At 42.4% G+C, this 14196-nt stretch overlaps 1 protein-coding gene across 1 annotated transcript in view; it reads left to right on the top strand.

The window, feature by feature from the left end:
- Positions 1-7332: 7332 nt before the first annotated feature.
- The window catches only part of LOC141111717 (uncharacterized), a 491097-nt gene continuing 484233 nt past the window's right edge, over positions 7333-14196 (top strand). The window contains 1 exon segment of the mRNA XM_073603861.1: positions 7333-7435. Coding sequence (XP_073459962.1) covers positions 7360-7435 — 76 coding nt within the window. The 5' untranslated portion in view covers positions 7333-7359.

Here is a 14196-nt window from a genome sequence, read left to right as displayed (position 1 = left end):
GTGTATATAAACACTTCATAACTGTATAACTGCAGTGTAAGATCATTTTAGATCTTATGTACCTGACTGCTCGTCTCATGAGATTTAAAGTGAGATTTAGTGATGGAATTACTGCTCACTGCTTACTGCCTACTGTTTAGAGAACTTGCAGGAGAAGAAGCTGTACCTGAGAGCCTGCAGTGCAAGCATTTTCCTTATTCTGCGTCATCCATTCTGTTTATTCATGTTTCTTAGGCCTCTACTGCTGCTTCTTCATTAAACCTCCAGTCATCAGGGGTCAGCACTGACATAAGAAAACACAAATCTGCTTTCCTTCTCCAAACAGAGACATAGTGTAGAGCAGGACATGCTAAGTGAGTAATTGGGAAAAGATCAGCTTTCTATTCATTCAAGGTGGCATGGTGCAGTATTCTCAGGCTGGCAGGAAGTCACTAAGGACTAATTTATCCCCTATTATGGTCTCCAGGTGGACATCTTGGGGAGACCTGCATCTCCTTGCAAGATCTGGACAACCAAGTTGACACAGGATTGTTTAAATAGAAATTTGTGCATCATTTGGGGCACTCACAGCGAGGGAGTAGATTAGTGAGAGAGCCCTGCTGGTTAAGGAAAAAGTAAGAACAGAGTTAGGAAGAGGTACCTGACAAGAAAGGAAAGATAAGATTTTCCTTTACAGAGTATCTCTTCTGCCAGCTTCTTGGAACTGTCTCCCACCATCAGCCGGTTAAACTGCCACAACTCTGGGGATCTTGGGATGACCCAGTAATCTGGATACCTTTTCCAAGTGCTACTCAAGCATTCTGTGGTTCGTATGTTTATATTATATTGCTATTGAGAAAAGCGCCTTGTTGACAGACATTACTCTCCTGCTTAAAGAAGTATTTACCCTGCAACATATATGGTGCCATTTCAGTAAATTGACTTATTTCTACAATATCAAGTAACATTTACATGCCAATATGTGTGGACTACACCTACATTTCAGGTATTCTAGTTCTGGGAAAAAATGATCATATGCTAAGTGATATTTGAGAAAGGAGTGCATTGTCTTTAACACCACAGGTGAAAAACACTACACTAACTGAATTGTGGGATAGGAGAATCAACCATTCCAGTCACACACTGATATTTATATTTAAAAACTGCATGGTACAGTTGTAGTGACCAGTGGGAAGTTGGGGGGGACTTGGCTAAAATCCTGTCCTGTTTCTTCTGTTGTCAAAATCCTACCAATTTAAATACAGTATTTACCACAGATGTGATTATAGATTTGGATCCATATAATAATACACTATATTACCAAGAGTATTGGGACACCTGCCTTTACACGCACATGAACTTTAATGGCATCCCAGTCTTAGTCCGTAAGGTTTAATATTGAGTTGGCCCACCCTTTGCAGCTATAACAGCTTTAACTCATCAGGGAAGGCTGTCCACAAGGTTTAGGAGTGTGTCTATGGGAATGTTTGACCATTCTTCCTTTGATCATTCTATGTAAAGTATGAGCCCTTATCTAGAATCAACTAATATGATAGAATAATTTTTAGGGAAGGGTAAATACAGTATCTCACAAAAGTGAGTACACCCCTCACATTTTTGTAAATATTTTATTGCATCTTTTCATGTAACAACACTGAAGAACTGACACTTTGCTACAATGTAAAGTAATGAGTGTACAACTTGTATAACAGTGTAAACTTGCTGTCCCCTCAAAATAACTCAACACACAGCCATTAATGTCTAAACCACTGGCAACAAAAGTGAATACACTCCTAAGTGAAAATGTCCAAATTGGGCCCAGAGTGTCAATATTTTGTGTTGCCACCATTATTTTCCAGCACTGCCTTAACCCTCTTGGGCATGGAGTTCACCAGAGCTTCAGAGGTTGCCACTGGAGTCTTCTTCCACTCCTCCATGATGACATCACAGAGCTGGTGGATGTTAGAGACCTTGCGCTCCTCGACCTTCTGTTTGAGGATGCCCCACAGATGCTCAATAGCATTTAGATCTGGAGACATGCTTGGCCAGTCCATCACCTTTACCCTCAGCTTCTTTAGAAAGGCAGTGGTCATCTTGGAGGTGTGTTTGTGGTCGTTATCATGTTGAAATACTGCTCTGTGGCCCAGTCTCTGAAGGGAGGGAATCATGCTCTGCTTCAGTATGTCACATTACATGTTGGCATTCGTGGTTCCCTCAATCAACTGTAGCTCCCCAGTGCTGGAAGCATTCATGCAGCTCCAGACCATGACACTCCCACCACCATCCTTGACTGTAGGAAAGACACACTTGTCTTTGTACTCCTCGCCTGGTTGCCGCCACACACACTTGGCACCATCTGAACCCAATACATTTATCTTGGTCTCATCAGACCACAGGACATGGTTCCAGTAATCCATGTCCTTAGTCTGCGTGTCTTAAGCAAACTATCTGCGGGCTTTCTTGTGCATCATCTTTAGAAGAGGCTTCCTTCTGGGACGACAGACATGGAGACCGATTTGATGCAGTGTGCTGTGTATGGTCTGAGCACTGACAGGATGACCCCCCACTCCCTCAACCTCTGCAGCAATACTGGCAGCACTCATACATCTATTTCTGAAAGACAACCTCTGGATATGATGCTGAGCACATACACTCAACTTCTTTGGTCGACCATGGTGAGGCCTGTTCTTAATGGAACCTGTCCTGTTAAAGCAGAGTTCCACCCAAAAACGGAACTTCCGCTTTAAGTGCAGGTGACCCCCTGACATGCCACATTTGGCATGTCATTTTTTTGGGAGGGAGCGGGTACCCTCTTTTTAGAGGGATCCAGATCCCACTTCCTCCCAGGGCACCGTGGCGCCGGAAGCAAGTTCACCTCTCCCCTCTCCCCCCTCCCTCTTGGCATTCATTTGGGACACGTCACAGGTCCCAGATGATTGCCCAGCCAAGTGCGCAGCGCGGCTCACACATGAGCAGTGCACGTCCAGCTGTGAAGCCACAGACGGGCGCCCACAGTGACAATGCCAGCGCTGTAGAGAGGAGGGGGAGAGGAGCGGAGCTTCATTCGGGGTCTTGGCAATCTTCTTATAGCCTAGGCCATCTTTATGTAGAGCAACAATTCTTTTTTTCAGATCCTCAGAGAGTTCTTTGTCATGAGGTGCCATGTTGAACTTCTAGTGACCAGTGTGAGTGAGAGCGATAACACTAAATTTAACATACCTGCTCCCCATTCACACCTGGGACCTTGTAACGCTAACAAGTCACATGACACCAGGGAGGAAAATGGCTAATTGGACCCAATTTGGACATTTTCACTTAGGGGTGTACTCACTTTTGTTTCCAGCAGTTTATACATTAATGGCTGTGTGTTGAGTTAATTTGAGGGGACAGCAAATTTACACTGTTATACAAGCTGTACACTCACTACTTTACATTGTAGCAAAGTGTAATTTCTTCAGCGTTGTCACATGAAAAGGTATAATAAAATATTTATAAAAATGTGTCATTTTGTAAGATATTGTAACTATTAAATTAGTATGTTAATTACAGTTATGCTTAGACTTTACTGCAGCCTTAATTATTGATTTTAATAAGGTAAGACCTGAAATTTATTAAATCACCTCCTTGATGAATAGAGAAAAAAGATAAACTCTTTCCCTGTGTTCCCTTTCTAGGGCTCCCTGCTTTCATACCCCTTCCATGTTGACAACTGATCCAGAAGCTCAATTGCACTTGGCACTTGGTGATTTTCTTCAGCATAGGAGAAAGTTGGGCTTTCTTTAAAAACCCCAACTTGATTTGAAAATTCTCAGTGTCATTCACTGGTTATCCTTCCAGTATCCAGTTACTCCAGAAGCATGGCAGCTATGGAAGGTTTATGTCACAGGTTCTTATTTATTTCAGGTACTTGTATAGCACTGTCAATTTATGCAGTGCTTTACATATACATTGTACATTTACATCAGTCCCTACCCTCAAAGAACTTGCAATCTAAGGTCCCTAACTCACATTCATACATACACATACTAGGGCCAATTTAGACAGGAGACAATTAACCTACCAGCATGTCTTTAGAGTGGGGGAGGAAACTGGAGTACCTGGAGGAAACCCACGCAGGCACAGGGAGAATATGCAAACTCCAGGCAGGTAGTTTTGTGGTTGGGATTCAAACCAGAGACCATTTTGCTGCTGGATGAAAGTGCTAACAACTACACCACTGTGCTGCCCCATCTTATAGTCAGTAACAGAAACATTTACAACTCCAAAACCCTCTTCAAATATGATCATACTTAGTCAAAATGCTTCCTTTTGCTTGCAATAATTTTTTTCCTGGTACAGAAATTGGAACAAGTTCATCAAGGCAGTGACAGCTGGGAAGCGTTCTTGTAACACCACCTCATTAGTCACATATACTACATAGCACACAACATCCCAGCACACCCTGCAGTACTTTGAGTACTTGAGTACTTGAGTTAAATAAATTGTATCATTTGAAAATAACGCATATTTTGTTAATGGTGTAAATTTGATAAAAAGTACAAAGGAAATTTCTATAGTGTGTCTTCAATCTTTCATGCAGGGTCTATATATAATTTTTTCCATAATACTCTTTAATAAGTCCTGACAACTGTGCTACTGGTACAACCGCTATTAAAACCTGTCCAATAAAAACAAACAAAAGACATTAAACAAGCAGTGGAGGGGTAAAAGACCAGATAATACATTTCACGTTAAACTGGCACTTAATCAGAGCATGAATTGCTATGAATAAACGCTAGTTTAACGTGAAATGTGTTGGACAGTCTTTCACCCATCCACAGCTTGTTTGATTAATTCTATTTGGTTTGATAAACAGTTTTTAATAAAAGTGGTTCCAGTAATGCGGCTGTTAGAACTTCTTTCTTCAGATCATTTCAGCTGTGAAATGGGCCGGCACCTATCTGTGGAATAGTTACAGATTCAGACAGATTGACCTGGTGTGGTGATTCTTCCCTTATGCCCCGTACACACAGTCGGATTTTCCGACGGAAAATGTGTGTTAGGACCTTGTTGTCGGAAATTCCAACCGTGTGTGGGCTCCATCACACATTAGCCAAAATGTATATAAAGACTGCGCTTGTGGACAAAAATAGGTCTGCTACCTCCCCTAATGGAGCTCCCCTAGGGGTTCTCCAGACAGAATTCAAGTAAGTACTCCAGAATCTATAATAGGTCGTTGGATAGAGCAGATTCTTACATAAAGTTCAAGCGTGTGGACCATCAGCAAGCGTTGGACGCAGGATGGAGACAGTCGCGGTGTTCTGCGCTCCACCTGCGTTCCACCAGTCCATAACCCGGAAATGACGTAGCATGCGTGGCGCGGTCGTACGCATTTCATCATAGACGTCCTCAGCGATGGTCCGACATCACAGCAATCACATCCATATGGGTGTTGCCCCTTTGGGGTGAGTGGATCCGGTGAGTGGGGACATTTGAGGGGGAGCACAAAGTCACCAGAGGACACTATGAGCACCCAAGTCACCATTTGAATTTCTGTCACAGCTTTTGGAGAAAACCCAATGCACAATATATGGACTGCTACATGCACATGTATATGTGATTTCTGTTTATACATATTATTTATGGACATTTCATTGTCGGCACAGTGCGACTTTATTTAAGGTGGTATCCAAATTGGTTTACACTATGGTGATTTATTTTCTTTTTTCTTTTTCTTTTTCTTTTTGATTGTGGTAATAATTTATTGATTGCAACTTTATTGGCACCAGATCCTTATTTCTGGTATTTGGAGGTAATATTACCAGTGAACTACTAGATAATCACCACTTAGTTATACGCACATCGCACTTTACTAATCACTGATCATCTGACACTGATCACGTCCACATCTTTAATTGCATTAAGAGGCTGAACATTCTGGAAAGCCTACTAGTCACATTTGAGACACATCTTATGGTATGTTACTTTATACCACTCACTTTTGTTTTTTACATTAACGGAATCTAACTGTAGCTGGAACTATATAAAAGTCACACTTCACATTATAATAGATTAGTGGATATAGATATCTGTAACACTGGTAATTGATCTTGGAGGTGGGATCACATACATTGTATATAGGTGGGGTATACTCATTGGTGGGTTAGCACTCAGGCTCCCTCCCTCTCTCCCTCTTTATTACACTTGTCTACGCCTGTTATAACCATTTGTAGGGAGCGCCACCTACCCCAATCTATTGCGTGTATTGAATCACACATTTTCCATCGGAATTTCCAACACACAAAGTTTGAGAGCTTGCTATAAAATTTTCTGACAACAAAATCCATTGTCGGAAATTCCGATCGTGTGTACACAAATCCGATGCACAAAGTGCCATGCATGCTCAGAATAAATTAAGAGACGAAAGCTATTGGCTACTGCCCAGTTCATAGTCCCGACGTACGTGTTTTACATCACCGGAAAAAATCCATGGATTTTGTTGTCGGACTGTCCGATCAATGTCCGATCGTGTGTACATGGCATTACTGTTTTAGTTATCTAAATCAATTTTAAAAAATCACAAATGATAATATGATGAAATAATGATAAAACACATAACATAAAACAATTGTTAACATAATACACCCTGAGAAATATAAATACTAAATTGTGTTAATATTGGTTTAGATTATTGTACAAAGGGAAGTTGAATATTTATATACGTAGAAGCTTTTTGAATTGCTTTATTCAGGGTAGAAGAGAATAAATGGTCCTAAACAAGACATTTCTGCAATAGAACAAATAATGTAAAGAAATTATGCCTCTTATTTGCGCTATGTGAAAGCAAGTGCAAATGATCTTTTTTTAGGTCAAATTTATGTTTATTTCCTTTTTTTTAAATGTAGTACAAATTGTGCTACAAGATCATATAGCGAGTTGCAGAAAGCAGAGGGCTATATGGAATTGCGGAATAAAAAGCGATGGTTATATGATCATATAAAAATATAAGTACAAATGTTCAAAGAAAGGAATATACCAACTGCATATATAAGACAAGATCAAACAGGACGTTATTATTTCCTCTAACAGAAAGGTATATTACATGGGTTGAAATAAATGTCTTGTTTTAGTATGTAACTTATATAGGAAATTGACTTTAAATTGACTATTGTATCAAAGGTCTGACCAGCAGTTACTTGGTTAAAGAAATAAACATCTCTCAGAAGATCCCTCCCAGACAGTATAATATAATAAGAAAAAATTCTGTTTACTCTGATTGTAAAGATTAAACCTTTCTCTGCTCCTGCTGGTGTGAGGTCACAACACGTCAAGTAATGCTATAAATATCAAGAAGTAACTGTACCTTATATTCCTGAAGGAACATCACCCCGGGGGCATACAATGGGGTTTAAGACTGCCAGCTTGGTGGTGCTGTGGCTGGCATTGGCTCTCTCAAGTGCCTTTTCTATAAGATCAGGTAATTTAATTTTTTTACCTACCCTCTATTTGCCCATCATTTGCAATGGGCTAAGAAAATTATTTTAAAAAATGGTAGGTGATAACAAATGAAAAGTATGGCATTGCAGAATGTAAAGTGATTGGGATAGACATAGAAATATTTTGTGATGTTCACTTTGAAAGAATTTTATTTAGGATGTTCTGGAGGTTTACATCTTCTGACATTAAAATATTGTTGACCATAAAATTCTCAATTTTTACAAGCAATACAAGTAGAACATCACTTGTGATAAGTGAGTATGTGTCAATGATCTAGATATATAGGCATCTGTAAGTGTCAGGCAAACATTTTCACATATTTCTTCTAACAGCCTGGTGATTTATATAACATAAATGAAAAAAAAAATCTGAGACGAGAAATACTTAATTTAAGATCATAATATCAATTGTCAATTACAATGCTGATATGCCAAACAGTGGTATATAAATAAATAAATGATTCAAATATTAACCACTTGCCGCCCGCCCTATTACAAAATGACAGCGGCAAAGTGGTTTGATATTCCTGACTGGACGTCATATGACTTGATCAGGAATATCGAGCCGCTGCGTGCCCCCGGGGGCGCGCATCGCGGCGATCGTTGTTGCGGGGTGTCAGTCTGACACTCCGCAACACCGATCTAGGTAAATAGTCTCTGATGGAGACTCTTTACCACGTGATCAGCCGTGTCCAATCACGGCTGATCACGATGTAAATAGGAAGAGTCGGTAATTGGCTTTTCCTCACTCGCGTCTGACAGACGCGAGTAGAGGAGAGCCGATCGGCTGCTCTCCTGACAGGGGGGTCTGTGCAGATTGTTTATCAGCACAGCCCCCCCTCGGATCCCACCCAGGACCACCAGGGAAGCCACCCAGGACCACCAGTGAAGCCATCCACACTGGACCACCAGGTATGCCCCTAGGCCCCCAGGGAAATACCACTATGTGCCCAGGCAACTGCCAATCAGTGCCCGGGCAGCTGCCAATCAGTGCCCACTCCAATACCTACCACTGTCAGTGCCACCAGGGATGCCTATCAGTGCCTCATATCAGTGCCGCGTATCAGTGCCCATCAGTGCCACATATCAGTGCCCAGCAGTGCCGCCTACCAGTGCCCAGCAGTGCCGCCTATTAGTGCCACCCTATCAGTGCCCAGCAGTGCCACCTTTCAGTGCCCATCAGTGTCGCCCATCAGTGCCAACCAGTGCCACCCAGTGCCACCCATGAGTGCCCATCAGTGCCGCCTATCAATGCCTATCAGTACTGCATATCAGTGCCACCCATCAGTGCCGCCTACCAGTGCCCATCAGTGCCGCATATCAGTGTCCATCGTCAGTGGCCGTCAGTGCCCGCTCATTGGTGCCACCTCATTGGTGCCGCCGTATCAGTGCCTGTCAGTGCCGCCTTATCAGTGCCCATCAGTGAAAGAGAAAACTTACTTATTTACAATTTTTTTTAACAGAAACAAAAGCAAAACTTTTATTTTTTTCAAAATTTTCTGTCTTTTTTTATTTGTTTAGCAAAAAATAAAAACCGCAGAGGTGATCAAATACCACCAAAAGAAAGCTCTATTTGTGGGAACAAAATGATAAAAATTTAGTTTGGGTACAGTGTAGCATGACAGCGCAATTGTCATTCAAACTGCGACAGCACTGAAAGCTAAAAATTGGTCTGGGCAGGAAGGTGTCTAAGTGCCCTGTATTGAAGTGGTTAAAATACCAAAACAGCGCTAAAAATGAATAAACGTGATAAAAAATGCAATATCACAACGTGTGGTTAATCCCACACGTAAAAGTCTATAAGCAGTAGATGGTGAAGCAGACAGTTCATAAGAGGTTTTTTTTTAATGTAGATTGTAAGTGGTCAGAGAGTGCTGCTTTCACCATAAAACGTGAGCAAATTCCACCTTGTGTAACACACTCCCCCAGGGGGTCAAACTCAGCAGACTCTCAAGATAAGTCAGCGTTATGGTAGAATGAATTACAGCCACTCAGATTCTAAGTCCAAATCACCATCAAGGTCCGCCAGTATAGGGGCTCCAGAGTTTGTGTCAGTTGTGGAAGATCTCTTGTATGAAGAGTTCTACAGGACTTGAATGAAACACAGGCTCACAGTGATAAGGTCAATATACCTCACAGCTCTTCTCCAGGGACTGGGACTGCCGACTCATCAACCAGCAATGACATCCACACCTCCGCCCTCCTGCACCTGGTACCACGCAGTCTCCTGATGACAGTCACTTCCCTGACAACACTGCTGCTGCGACCTCTTTCACTAGATTGGACACGGCCACTGTCCCTCATCGCCCATCCCACTTGGGATCATAGGTTGTCCATAGACCTAGTGGGGGGAGGAGAGGCCAGGTTAATGCATGTTTTGATTATGGAAGATGCCTATGTACAGTAGTTTCAGTTAATCTTATGGAATATACAATTTATATATATAAGAAAAAGTCAAACAAAATGTATTTTTGTTTTAAGGCTCTAACAGAGACAAGGTAAAATGCAGTTAGATATTTGTAAACTCAAAATGCAATTTTCAGTACATTTGGAATCATGTCTCACTGTATACAGGTTTCTTAAGCAAATTGTTTTTTGTTAATCCATTGCAAGGATTCTTTTTCTTTATCGTACATCACGGGACACAGAGCCATAGTATTAACTATGTGGGTATATAGGCACCTTCATGATGGACACTGGCACACCCAATAAAGGAAGTTCACTCCCTATATAACCCCTCTTCCTACCAGGAGTACCTCAGTTTTTTCACCAGTGTCTAAGGTGTTGGTCACGAGTGAAGATGTGCTCTGAAGAGCTCCGCTGGAGGGATCCTTGTTGGATTTAACCCCTTCCCGCCGACCATACGCAGATATGCGTACTCGGCTTTCCGGGGTTATACCGGGATGATGCCCGCAGCTGCAGGCATCATCCTGGTACCGTTGTTTACAGCGGGCGATCGGCTATCCGAGTATAACAACCGATGCGGCTAAAAGCCGCTTGGCTGTTATACCGGAGGAGTGGGAGGGGACATCCCCCCCCTCCCGCCGCCTCCCACTGCTCTTACCGGGTCTCCCGTGCAATCGGGAGGCCCGGTGTCCAATCGGCTGCCTTTGGCGGCTGGGGGCGGGCTGGAACGAAGCTGTAGGTGGCTTCGTTCCAGCCTTCTCAATGTAAACGCGGAAGCGACGTCATGACGTCACTTCCCATTTACTTGGCTGCCAATGGCGCCGGTTTTAAAAAAATTCACAGTATTCAGAATCGCCGTTTTCGGCGATCTGAATACTTTGAAGTGCAAAGGAGGGATCGGGGGTCACCACCTATTACTGTCACAAGGGATGTTTACATTCCTTGTGACAGCAATAAAAGTAAAAAAAAAAAATGTTTTTCTTTAAACACAATTTATAAAGTATAAAAATAAATAAAAAAAATAAAAAATTTTTTTTTTTTTTAAAGTGCCCCCGTCCCCGCGAGCTCATGCAGCGAAGAAAACGCATACAGAAGTCGCGCCCGCATATGTAAACGGTGTTCAAATCACACATGTGAGGTATCGCCGCGATCATCAGAGCGAGAGCAATAATTCTAGCCCTAGACCACCTCTGTAACTCAAACCTGGTAACCGTAAAAAAAATTTAAAGCGTCGCCTATGGAAATTCATAGGTACCGTAGTTTGTCGCCATTCCACGAGTGCATGCAATTATAAAGGGTGACATGTTTGGTATCTATTTACTCGGCGTAACATCATCTTTCACATTATACAAAAAAATTGGGGTAACTTTACTGTTTGGATTTTTAAAAATTCATGAAAGTGTCCCTTTTCCAAAAATTTGCGTTTAAAACACCACTGCACAAATACCGTGTGATATAAACTATTGCAACAATCTCCATTTTATTCTCTAGATTCTCTGCTAAAAAAATATATATAATGTTTGGGAACTCTAAGTAATTTTCTAGCAAAAAATACGGATTTTAACTTGTAAACACCAAATTTTAAAAATAGGCTTAGTCATGAAAGGGTTAAACAGCCTCCACAGACCGGATCCATCCAAAGTGCCACTGAGGCCAAAGTAGATGGTAGGAGGAAAGGAGATCCCTGTAGCCAAATCAATGTTGAAATGGTGACTAATATAAATTCATCGGCAAACACCCAGTGAGAAAATCCACCACCTGTAAAAATGCACGCTTACCAAAGGCAAGCTACAAATCAGCTTGTATGTAGATATCCACTCAGTGGAGACAACACCTTCAATTTCCTCACAGAGGATAGACAGGCAGGACCCTCCGTCCAGGGAATCCCTGAACGGTTCCCATGACGACGTCCAATAGGACGAAATGTACGTCGGAAGGCTGACGCGCTGACGTCAACGTTTCTCATCTCGTCTTGAACGGGAGATGTACACAGTCCGGCCGGCTGTTTTATGTTCGTATATGCTTCTAATTCGTGCTGTTTGATGTAAGTGCAATTATCCCCTTTTTTAAATAAAGTGTTTTATACTGATTCACACTATGGAGAATATATCTTTTATTTCTCTGGGTCTCCCCTGCTGATCAATTGGATTCCCTGGACGGAGGGTCCTGCCTATCTATCCTCTGTGGGGAGATTGAAGGTGTTGTCTCCACTGAGTGGATATCTACATACAAGCTGATTTGTAGCTTGCCTTTGGTAAGCGTGCATTTTTACAAGTGGTGGATTTTCTCACTGGGTGTTTGCCGATGAATTTATATTAGTCACCATTTCAACATTGATTTGGCTACAGGGATCTCCTTTCCTCCACTCATCGTCATTCATTTTTACATTTTATGTTATCACAATTGAATTTGGTTTTTCACCACTTAAACCACGTTTTGGTTTTGGGACTTTTTTAATTTATTTTTTTCCTTTTTTTGTTATCATTACACATTTTATATCATTATATACTGTCACTTTAAATGATTAATTTTTATATATGCTCATCTAATTTCAATTTATATTTTGTTTGGTCTCAATCATAGTAAGGGACTAATTTAATCTTGTAGCGCGGTTCATATAGATTATTTGAATTTTTGTATTTGTGTATGCCTCACAATTAGAACTGCAGCTTATGTATTTTTCACATTTGGGAAGCGCGGTAATTTTGATATTTTTCCAAAGTAGATGGTACCTGGGCCTCGTATGGGAAGAACAAGGTTTTGCCTGTAACGCCTCTTCTTACAGGGCTGGACCCCGGGACCCAGGGCTTTGGTCCTGCTTACATTACCTAAAGTTTTTTTCCTGGCGGGGTGCTAATACAGGTCCAAGGGAGTGGAACCCCGATAAAAAGGGACCCGGTCCTTGAAGGTTTGCTAAACGCAGCCTACCATGATGGGTGAAGGTTGGATCTGTCTGTTATCAGCAGTATCCTGCGGCGAGGATAAGGTAAGGGAAGAAGCCTAGGAACTGTAAAAGTTCACCTATGGTTTTTCTTATTTAGGGAAAAATGTTGTCATGCCTTAAATCTCCACTAGAGGGAGTATATGCACATACCTTAATTTGTTGCCTTCACTTCAGCTCAGTGTCAGTCTGTGTGTGGATCAGCAGCAGCTTGCACAGCGAGGATTCCTCTTGTAGGTAAGAGTTCTGCCATTCCGCATTTCTCCCCCCTGAAGGGACCGAGAGGGTTTGGGAAATCAACAGTTGTTGCTGCTCCCCTTGCAATACCCCCCCCCATAAGGGGGGGTATTTTCAAACGAAAGGGGGGGTGGGTGTGTACGGAGGGGGCGGGGCCTAGGCACAGCACCTTGTGTGGGATGTAGCGTCAACGAGGACGCACGGCGCAAGCGAATGGTGGAGACATTATATTAGAGCAGTCTCTCCTCAGCTGTATAGCGAGGAGAAGCAAGCTGGCTGACCACTCGGGACACAGGAGCGGTGGGGCACGTAAGGGCTGCAAATGGGCATTCCCAATATGGAAAGGACATTTTTCCCAGCGATAGGCTGAACTTTTATTAGCAACATTATACTGTCAGACTATTGTTCAGCGATTAGTGCATTTAAATAGTGCCTCTGCTTTTGTGCTTAGGACTATGCCTGCCAAAAAGGACATCACAAAGACCTCAAAAAGGTACCAAAAAATTCACCCCCAGGTGCTGGGAACACCAGTCGTGCCTCCACACTGTCATCTTTTCCTGAAAAACCAGGTGTGGCAAGCCAGGGTGAGTCATTGGAACCAATTGGTGGTGCAGCTGCTTCTCACATCTCAGCCCCTGTATACGTGACTGAAGATGCCTTTTCCTCTGCCCTGTTGGGGCTAGAGGGAAGATTAGCGGCTATAATCGCATCCTCCATCCAAAGTGATAGGAAGCGTGGTATATACCCCTCCCCCACCTTAGACCCTTTACCTAGGGAACAGTGGGTAGGGGGTGAGGGGTTACCTTCAGGCGATCAGGAAGAAAGACAAACCGATTGCTCCTCTGCAGAGGAAACAACAGTGGATGAACCCTTTTCAACCTCGCAATCTGAGAAATTGATGGTCCAGTCTCTTATGGAGATGGTTCGTTCTACTTTCAAGCTGCTCCTAACTGAGTCAGCTGAAAGTTCCATTTCTTCTTTGGGTTCCTTAAAACATTCACAGCCTTTGCATGCGTATCCTGTCCATGCATTACTAGAACAGCTTATTTATGCTGAATGGGATCACCCGGATAAGCATTTTCTCCCTCCAAAGAGATTCACAGTACTCTATGCCATGGAGGAGAAATTCACCAAAAGATGGAATGTACCAGCAGTTGA

The sequence above is a fragment of the Aquarana catesbeiana genome, linkage group LG11 (genome assembly GCF_042186555.1).
Source record: "Aquarana catesbeiana isolate 2022-GZ linkage group LG11, ASM4218655v1, whole genome shotgun sequence".
NCBI classification, from domain to species: domain Eukaryota; kingdom Metazoa; phylum Chordata; class Amphibia; order Anura; family Ranidae; genus Aquarana; species Aquarana catesbeiana.
The sequence above is the reverse complement of the archived record's forward strand: the minus strand, read 5'-3'. Positions and strand labels throughout refer to the sequence as shown.